The sequence below is a fragment of the Giraffa tippelskirchi genome, chromosome X (genome assembly GCF_054371585.1).
Source record: "Giraffa tippelskirchi isolate mGirTip1 chromosome X, T2T-mGirTip1v1.2.pri, whole genome shotgun sequence".
In the NCBI taxonomy this organism is placed as follows: domain Eukaryota; kingdom Metazoa; phylum Chordata; class Mammalia; order Artiodactyla; family Giraffidae; genus Giraffa; species Giraffa tippelskirchi.
Window position 1 is genome coordinate 33,446,412 of NC_137289.1, and position 10,102 is coordinate 33,456,513.

Genomic DNA, 10,102 nt, shown 5'->3' on the forward strand with positions numbered 1-10,102 from the left:
ATGACTGATTTGTAGGTCACAAGATTACCATTTGAGACTGTAGAAAAACCATAGGCTGTATTAAGAGAGTATGTATCCAAAACTCCCAGATGAGTTTATTCGCTTTGCTTCACAGTGCCCATGTGAGTGCAGTGATGGATACAGGCTGCCGGACTGGTGGTGGTGAGTTGTAGTGAACTTGGACCCAGGTGAGCTAAACTTCCCTCACCTCTGTAGGCTGAAATATCAAGGCAGCGTCCAGGGCGTCAGCAATCATGTCCCAGTAAGACAAGCCACAAGCCCCATGGGCCCTCCATAACCAGGCCTGCCTTGTCTATTTAACTTGAGGGAAACCTGTTTAAAAATCCAACTTGCTCCTATTGAACATCTCCTTCAGATGGAAGGAACTTTTATTTATTTATTTATTTATTTGAATTTTTGTTTCCTTTAAAAAAAAATCATTTATTTTAATTGGAGGCAAATTACTTTACAATATTGTAGCGGTTTTTGCCATACATCGACATGAATCAGTCACGGGCACACACGTGTTTCCCATCCAGAACCCCCCTCCCACATCCCTCCCCATTCCATCCCCCAGGGTCCTCCCAGTGCACCAACCCTGAGCACCCTGTCTCAGGCATCAAACCTGGACCAGCGATCCACTTCACATTTGATAATACACACCTTTCAACGCTACCCTCTCAAATCATCCCACCCTCGCCTTCTCCCACAGAGTCCGAAAGACTGTTCTTTACATCTGTGTCTCTTTTGCTGTCTCACATATAGGGTCATCGTTGCCATCTTTCTAAATTCCATATATATGGGCTCGTTCGTATACTGTCTTGGTGTTTTTCTCTCTGATTTACTGCACTCTGTATAACAGGCTCCAGTTTCATCCACCTCATTAGAACTGATTCAAATGCATTCTTTTTAATGGCTGATTAATATCGCATTGTGCATATGTACCACGGCTTTCTCATCCATTCGTCTGCTGCCGGACATCTAGGTTGCTTCCATGTCCCTGCTATTACAAGCAGTGTTGTGCTGAACACTGGGGTACACGTGTGTCTTTCAAGTCTGGTTTCCTCGGTGTGTCTGCCCGGCAGTGGGATCGCTGGGTCGTATGGCAGTTCTAGTTCCAGTTTTGTAAGGAATCTGCACACTCTTCTCCACAGTGGCTGTACTAGCTTGCATTCCTACCAACGGTGTAAGAGGGCTCCTTTTTCTCTGCACCCTCTCCAGCATTTATTGTTTGTAGACTTTTGGATAGCAGCCATTCTGTCTGGTGTGAGATGGCACCTCATTGTGGTTTTGATTTGCATTTCTCTGATAATGAGAGACGTTGAGCATCTTTTCATGTGTGTGTTAGGCATCTGTATGTCTTCTTTGGTGAAATGTCTCTTTAGTTCTTTGGCCCGTGTTTTGACTGGGTCGTTTACTTTTCTGGAATTGAGCTGCAGGAGCTGCTTGTATATTTTTGAGATGAATTCATTGTCAGTTGCTTCATTTGCTAGTGTTTTCTCCTATTCTGACGGCTGTCTTGTCAGCTTACTTATAGTTTCCTTCCTTGTGCAAAAGCTGTTAAGTTTAATTAGGTCCCATTGGTTTATTTTTGCTCTTATTTCCATTACTTGGGGAGGTGGGTCGTAGAGGATCCTGCTGTGATTCATGTCAGAGCGTGTTTGGCCTCTGTTTTCCTCTAGGAGTTTGATAGTTTCTGGTCTTACGTTTAGAACTTTAATCCATTTTATTCCTGTGTATGGTGTTAGAAAGTGTTCTAGTTTCACTCTTTTACAAACGGAAGGGACTTTGAGTATGCTCAGCTGCCCCCACACCCAGGGTGATGCTATCCCTGGAAGGTAGGGGGCAGAGGCAGTTGGACCACTGAGGATCCGCTGTCGAGATACGGACATTTCTCCATCCTGTACCAGACATAGCATTAACAGAAGGGACTGGGTGCGATCCATCAGCTGGACTAGCATCTAACTGCAAAAACCACTAACGAGTATTCAGGGTGGGAGGACAGAGACAAAACAGGAGATCTGCTTATCGGGAAGCTTGGCACTTAGCGCTCAGTAAGGGTAAACTGAAGGGAACGGGGCTGTGGTGGAAACTTTACTAAGATGTTTTATCAATCAAGAAACAGCTTCTCCCAGGGGGATTTATAAGAGCTACAGCATAAAGAGTGGCATGTTGGCTGTGGGTCCCAGCAGCTCGGGCAGCGGGAAAAGTGGCAGCGGTCAGGCTACTCGGCCTCGCCAAGGCTCTTGGCGCGCCGCGGCCCTCAGGCTCCGGCTCTCGCCCACCCCGCCGCCACGATGCCCAAGAGGAAGGTCACCTCTGCAGAGGGGGTGGCGAAGGAGGAGCCCAAGAGGAGATCTTCAAGGCTGTCAGCTAAACCGGCTCCTGCAAAAGTGGAAACGAAGCCCAAAGAGGCCGGGGAAAGGATAAATCTTCAGGCAAAATAATGCAAACAGAAGGGAAAAGAGGAGCAAAGCCAAAACAGGCGGAAGGGGCCAACCCAGACACTAAAGAAGACTTACCTGCAGAAAATGGAGAGACTAAAATCGAGGCGAGCCCAACCTCTGATGAAGCAGAAGGAAAAGAAGCCAAGTCTCATTAATACCGCACACCCAGTCCGGTCAGTGGTCCCTGTTTCCCCTCTTGTCCCATCCAGAGGAATATTTTTATCACCCATTTTGTAAATGCAAGTATTTTAGTAGCTCTGAAACATTTTTAAAAAGGAGGAAATCCCACCTCATCCCATTTTTTAAGTGGAAATGCTTTTTTGCAAGAGGTGAAATCATTTGCTGGTTGTTTATTTTTTGGGACAACTAGAAACTAGTGGGATATTGGATAGTGGAGGCTTTGATTGTCTTGGGTGTCAGCTTAACAGTCCATAGATGGGGGTAGCTTTTCTATCCTATAATACAAAAGCATACTAAATGGCAGTGTGGAGTCAGTTGTGCATTTAATGTCTTGAACACTTTAAATTACTTCTCTTCCCAGCTTGTTTTGGTAGGATTCGTTCCTACAGCCAACTACTCCTTGATCTTGACTCTCCTGGTCAGAATTTTGTGCACTCTGTAATATCTTTGGTCGTGGTAGTTCAGTTTTCCTAGGAAGTTGGTCAATGTGCTGTGAACGACTGACAGTTTGAGGATATAGTGTATATGATAGTGTGAATCAGTGGGACGTATGATGTAACAGAATATCAATATTTGAAGATAACTGGTACTTGATATCCTGTTAAGGAAAATTTGCTCCCAATTTTAAGCTGGAAAGTCACTGGAATAACTGCTAAGAATCACAACTACATGATTGTTTTCAGTTTCTGGTATGTATGTGAAGAAGTGTGTACAAATCGAAATGTCTGCGTAGTGATCCTCAAAACAACCAATCAAAACTCCATTATAAAAGATGAAAACAAGAGTGGCATGTTGTGTGGGGGGAAGTGGTTACTATGACAGAAATTGCTCAAGATAGTAAACCAATCCCTTTTTTCCTCTCTTAATTGAAGGTTTGGTTGAAGAATATGAGAGTCAAGGGGAGGAGACATCAGAGGGCATTAATGTTGAGAAATACGCACCGCGCCCCCCCTCCCCGGGCCACCCTGTGGGCATCATCTCGGATGGGCCCTGTAGTCCCATCCTTGTTCTGGAGCCTGATTGGAGAAGGGTTCTTCTGGAGCCACTGTCATGCAGGCGGCCTGTGCCATCCATGCCTCCTCTGCCCTCGCGTCCCTCTGGCCAGGCCGAAGTTGGCCCAGAATCAGCCCCTGTCACCCGTGACCGTGCTGTAGTCCCTCGTGACTAAGATATGGTCTCCATGACAGTTCTTCTGAAGATATTTTCTGCCAGGTTTTATGCACAGCACAGTACCAAGAGCACTTCACCAAATGCCCGTTAAATGAGTTGAATACATGCAAAAAGTCAGTGTCCCCCTTTTAAAGTAGGGCACATTTTTGTATTTTTCAATAAAGAGGTGAATTCTCAGCATCTTGTGTGTGTGTGTGTGTGTGTGTGTGTGTGTGTGTGTGTGTCCAATGGGGTTAAGTGTGAACAGATGGGAATTTCTAAGGGAATGTCATTCACAGAGAATGGCAAGGAGGCCTCCTATCAAGAGGTGCCATCCCCCGGTCACTGGCAGTGGGCCTGTGTGCATGATAGAAGTTTTCCAAGTACCCAAGGTCGGTTTCTACTGACGCATACTTTTTTTTCCCTCCACCTTCCATTATCCCATCCTCACCCTCACCCTTTGGTGTTGCATGCACATGCAAGATGGGGCGGGACGAGTCCCCAGTGAGAGAAGAGTGTATTTCCAGGCAGGGTAGAGTCCCACCCGTGGTAATTGAAACACTCAGCCCAATGCTGGACACAAGGGAAGCTTCCTAAGAGGCTACATTACAGGGATCCATGGGAAGGTGGCAGCCGAGCATTCATCCCACATGCTCCAAATTCTGTTCGCTGTCCTCTCTGGGGAGAAGATGGGGGAATGGGAGTCCTGGCACACAGGTTCTGCTGCTTCAGAGGCGACACAGAGGAGACCCCATAAGGCCGGTGAGGAGTATTGCACCTTCCTCCAAAGCAATCACACCCTCCAATGTATTATCTTCCTTGAGAGAACCTTGATTCCTGCTAATTCAACACCAAAACGGATTATTTTGGTTTAGTGCTGTGCAAAGCAAGAAGAGCGCCTTCCCGAGTAGCGTCCTCAGGCCCACGTTTTAGAAAGCATTAAGTTCTCAGTACAACCTTGGCACCTGACCTGTCTCTTGAGAAACCTGTATGCAGGTCAGGAAGCAACAGGTAGAACTGGACATGGAACAACACACTGGTTCCAAACAGGACAAGGAGTATGTCAAGTCTCTATATTGTCACCCTGCTTCTTTAACTTCTAGGCAGAGTACATCATGAGAAACGCTGGGCTGGAGGAAGCACAAGCTGGAATCAAGATTGCCGGGAAAAATATCAATAACCTCAGCTTATGCAGATGACACCACCCTTATGACAGAAAGTGAAGAGGAACTAAAAAGCCTCTCGGTGAAAGTGAGAGAGGAGAGTGCAAGAGTTAGCTTAAAGCTCAACATTCAGAAAACGAAGATCGTGGCATCCGGTCCCATCACTTCCTGGGAAATAGATGGGGAAACAGTGTCAGGCTTTATTCTTGGGGGCCTCCAAAATCCCTGCAGCCATGAAATTAAAAGACGCTTACTCCCTGGAAGGAAAGTTATGACCAGCCTAGATAGCATATTAAAAAGCAGAGACCTTTGCCAACAAAGGTCCGTCTAGTCAAGGCCATGGTTTTTCCAGTAGTCATGTACGGAGGTGAGAGTTGGACTGTGAAGAAAACTGAGCGCCGAAGAACTGATGCTTTTGAACCGTGGTGTTGGAGAAGACTCTTGAGAGTCCCTTGGACTGCAAGGAGATCCAACCAGTCCATCCTAAGGGAGATCAGTCCTGGGTGTTCATAGGAAGGAATGATGTTGAAGCCGAAACTCCAGTACTTTGGCCACCTCATGCGAAGAGTTGACTCATTGGAAAAGACCCTGATGCTGGGAAGGATTGGGGGCAGGAGCAGAAGGGGACGACAGAGGATGAGATGGCTGGATGGCATCACTGACTCGATGGACATGAGTGTGGGTAAACTCTGGGAGTTGGTGATGGACAGGGAGGCCTGGCGTGCTGCGGTCCATGGGGTCCCAACGAGTCGGACACGACTGAGCGACTGAACCGAACTGAACAACCATTGCTCGGAGCAGTGCAAGGCTTCTTTAATGTTCAGTTCAGTTCCGTTTAGTCGCTCAGTCGTGTCTGACTCGTTGCGACCCCGTGGACTGCAGCATGCCAGGCTTCCCTGTCCATCACCAACTCTCAGAGCTTGCTCAAACTCATGTCCATCGAGTCAGTGATGCCATCCAACCATCTCATCCTCAGGACTGAGTTCCTTTAGGATGGACTGGTTTGATCTCCTCGCAGGCCAAGGGACCCCCAGGAGTCTTCTCCCAGGTCACAGTTCCAAAGCATCAATTCTTTAAGGTGGTTTCTGTTAAATGTGTTTAATGGTGAACACTGAGGTCCTCCTGTGAAGTGATTGCTGAGATAAGTGGCTTGACTCCATTGGAATTTCCTCTCACAGGGGTACATCCCAGGCCAGTTTCACAGCTTGGATGCTCCCAGTGGAGCGAGAGGCTCTGTTTTGGGGGGGAAAGCATGTGCTTTAGGCTGTGCTTCCACTACTTTCACTCCTCTCTTCTCTCCCTTTGCACTTGTGGCTGTGTGTCAGACATCAGCACGGTGGTTGTGTGTGATGTGGGCCTTCTGCACAGAGAGGAGGGGAGTGCACCCTGAGGCCCAGCCTCCGTTGGGAGAGAGGAACAACTGAGCCCCAGTGTGCACACGTTGCCATCCTCACCAGATGCTGTTGAAAACACAATTTCTCATTTACGAGTATTGACCCCAGACCTTCTTTTTAAACATCAGGTTCCTCAAACTTCAGAAATACAAGTACAGCATCTTGTACAAACAAAAGCCACCGGCCACCACCGCTGCTAAGTCGCTTCAGTCGTGTCCGACTCTGTGCGACCCCATAGCCGGCAGCCCACCAGGCTCCGCCGTCCCTGGGATTCTCCAGGCAAGAATACTGGAGTGGGTTGCCATTTCCTTCTCCAGTGCATGAAAGGGAAAAGTGAAAGTGAAGTCGCTCAGTTGTGTCCGACTCTTAGCGACCGCGTGGACTGAAGCCTGCCAGGCTCCTCCGTCCATGGGATTTTCCAGGCAAAAGAGTACTGGAGTGGGGTGCCATCGCCTTCTCCGTAAATCTTACCTAGGTGAATCTATTTAGAGGGCTGCTTCCACATTACAGAAAGCTGTCACACGACCTGCATTGTAAGGGATACCCTAGCTAGGCTAAGGAACACCAGGATCATAACCATTAGAGGTTTCTCAGCTTATAACTAATCCCAAGCCCAAACTGTTCATTGTGGGTGAGGTGAGTAGGGTGGAGAACAAGAGTTCTGGAAGATGGTCCCAGTCAAAGGGAGAGAGAGGGGGGGAAAGAGGAGGGTGAGAAGGGAAAAGGTGGGCGCCAAGGAGGGGATTAGAGGAGGCAAAGAAGAAAAAGAGGAATTTAACCCAAGTCCAGGGGCTTTCCAGGTGGCTGAGCCATAAGGAATCCGCCTGCCAATGCAGGAGACGCAGGTTCCATCCCTGGGTCGGGAAGATCCCCTGGAGAAGGGAATGGCAACCCACGACAGTATTCTTGCTTGGAGAATCCCATGGACAGAGGAGCCTGGCGTGCTACAGTCCACGGGGTCGCAAAGAGTCGGACGCGACTGAGCGACTAAACAACGACGACACCCCAGTCCACACAGCGCCCAGCATAAGAAACCCGTGCACTTGTGCAGAGGGCCGGCAGCCCCAGACGCGGTAGCGGAGCATAGCAAAGCAGATGCTGTGTCCTCCACAATCGCGTCCAGGGCCAAAGCAAGGGCCACGTGCGGTGTTCTACACTTGCTCTCTGACGTAGGTTAGTAGACATTTGGATTACTTGTTGCATTCGCAAGGAACAGGCTGGGCTTCTTGCAGCAGGCCTCCGAGCACACAGTGTGTCTGCAAATACAGCCCCAATTCCCTCGACCCAGTAGCCTCCAGGGAACGAGGCGGGCTCTGCGTTTAGCGCCTTCCTGCAAAAATCCAGTAAGTAGTCTCCCACCTAAATCTTTCCGTCTGAATCACTAGCCCGTTTCATGGACTTTGAGAGCGAATGGACCAGAATCACAGTCCCATCCGTTAATTATCGACTTCCCAGAGGGAAGTCGCGCTCAGAGCCCACGCGACAAGGGGGGACGACTGTCGTCTCAGCCGGCTGGGGTTGCTGGGGCCCCGCGGTTTCTCCAGTCCCATCTCTGCGTCGAACGCTCCGGGGGCCGGGGGGAGGGGGGTTGGGGGGGGGAACAAATGGCAGCAAGCCTGAGCCCATCGAGGGCCAGGCGGAGAGACGTTCTCCCAACATTTCTCCCAGGCTCCCGGGACGCGTGAGGTCTCATTCCCTCGCCCCTCCCCTGTCCCAAGTCAGCTGGCACGATCGGGAGAAGCCCCTAGTTCGGGACCGACCCCAGGCAGGAGCCGGGAGTATTCAGCTCAGCCACAAGTGGGAGCTCGCGCGCCCCCACCCGCTCGCCCCCTGCCAGGACTCTCCCCACGTGCACCCCTCTACTCTATGGCCACGCCCTGCCCAGGTGCACGCCCCAGCGGCCACACCCACCGCACGCGCCGTTACTGGGGAGACAAGCTATAAACTCGCAACGCGGCGTCACAGAAAGAGAATCCGACCGGTCAGGCCCTCGGGATCGCCGCCGTCAACAGCGCAGCGTCGGCCGAGGCGCACAGCTGCTCGGACAGCGCTAGCGACATGGGTCGTGCGCCCGGACGCCACCACGAAGACTCCGGTTACCTCGGCCTGGGAGTCGACGAGCCCCAGGAAGAACCCGGTCAGTGTCCGGAGCGGGATAGGTGCCCTGGCGAACTCGAGGGAAAGGCCCTTTCCCTGGGAGTGGCGAGTGGACGGGACGCGGCTGCGGCGCGGGCTCCGTCGCCGCTCAGGTCGCGGGCTCGCGCCTCCCGCCGCGGCGCACACTCGGCGCTCCGACGCCCAGACTTCTTGTCTTTTTCCTTTCCAGATACGAAGCCCACCGAGGTCTCGGGCATCGCAACAAGTGCCGCCGTCGAGGAGGAGTCGGGGTCGGAACCTGAGTCGGCAGCGGCGGCAGCAGCAGCGGAACAGGGCCAGGTTGGGGTGGGAGCACCCGACCCCATGGTGGACGAGATCCAGAAGGGCGGCGGCGGCGACGGCGACGGCGACGAGGAGGAGTTCCCGCAGGAGCCGCCGATGCAGGCGGACGCCGAGGATCCGCAGCCCTCGGACAGGCAGCCAAGATTCCACGGCTGCCCGTTCCACCGGCTGCACCTGAAGGAGCTGGAGAGCATTTTCCAGCGCAGCCGGTACCCCAATGTGTTCGCTCGGTAAGTGGCTTGCTCTGGAGGCGCCCCAAATTTTCTGGGACGTTAGGGCTCTTCTCCCGACGCCTTTGGCGCTGTCCCTTCCCCCAGAGCCCGATCTCGGTGGGGGGCTCGAGGCCCTTGGAGGCTGCCCGCCCTTGGGCTCCCGGGTTGGGGCGGGGCGGTGAGTGAGTGAATTAAATGCGGAAGCGTAGGTTTCGGTGAATAACGTTTCATTGGATCGGGGTTTAGGTCAGTGGGAGGCGAGTGAGACCCAGTCGTGCAAGTGCAGGATTGAATCTTGCCTTTATTTAAAATGTTAAATAATTTGGTCGTCGTGCAATGTTTTCGCGCGTTTAGTCTTCCAATATTTATTTGGTTGCACCCGGTCTTGGTGGCGGCATGCGAGATCTTTCGTTTCGGCCTGTGGGATCTAGCTCCCTGACCAGGGGTTGAACCGCGCCCCCTGCCGGGGGAGCGAGAAGTCTTAGCCACTGGACCACCAGGGAAGTCTCGGTGCCTTTAGTCTTGATTCTTAAACAGTGTATTAAAAACGCTTAATATGGAATACTGAGGTTTTCAGCGCTCCCATAAATTTTGTGCACAAAGGAAAATTCTCCCTAAAGAGAGCCTGGAACTGGATATACAAAAGGATGTTCCCTGGGCATTTGGGAGAATACAAATTTTAAAACCAGCATAAAATGGACATCGTATATCTAATGTGGTCCACAACTCCAAATACTGAATATTTGCCATTTTCTCCCCTTAGGAAGGCGCTTTCAAGTCGCAGCGATGGGAGCAAAGCCAGAGGGCAGTTCAGTAAGCCTGACAACAACAATTTGTGAGGGCAGCCGTTATAAAACCTGCTTCAAGTCTTGGACACACTGGTCCTAGACATTCTCAAGGTTTTTTGTTTTTTTTTTTTGGATGCCTTTTCCATGTTTAGCAAATAAGTTTTGAACTTTGGGGGCTTTGGCCAGTAGAAATAGGATAAGTAAACACCAATTTATGAAAATGCCAGTTATCAGTAGTAATGTGATTTCCTAAAAGAGCAAGAAAAGGAAATCACTGTTGTTCCTATTTCCTGTGAAAACTGAGACATAATAAAGTTCAATTTCTTCTAA

The 10,102-nt window shown here is 50.6% G+C and overlaps 1 protein-coding gene across 1 annotated transcript; it reads left to right on the forward strand.

Moving 5' to 3' along the window:
* Window positions 1–8,303: 8,303 nt before the first annotated feature.
* Window positions 8,304–10,102, forward strand: LOC145535383 (uncharacterized). Its single transcript, XM_081563805.1, has 3 exons — window positions 8,304–8,470; window positions 8,660–9,002; window positions 9,748–10,102. Exons 1-3 carry the CDS (start codon window positions 8,392–8,394, stop codon window positions 9,821–9,823), a joined length of 498 nt encoding a protein of 165 aa, XP_081419931.1. The 5' UTR covers window positions 8,304–8,391; the 3' UTR covers window positions 9,824–10,102.

Coding starts and splice junctions, on each gene's coding strand:
- LOC145535383 (XM_081563805.1), top strand. CDS start 8,392: ATGGGTCGTGCGCCCGGACGCCACCACGAAGACTCCGGTTACCTCGGC. Junction 8,471..8,659: donor CGAGCCCCAGGAAGAACCCG/GTCAGTGTCCGG, acceptor TTTCCTTTCCAG/ATACGAAGCCCACCGAGGTC. Junction 9,003..9,747: donor TACCCCAATGTGTTCGCTCG/GTAAGTGGCTTG, acceptor TTCTCCCCTTAG/GAAGGCGCTTTCAAGTCGCA.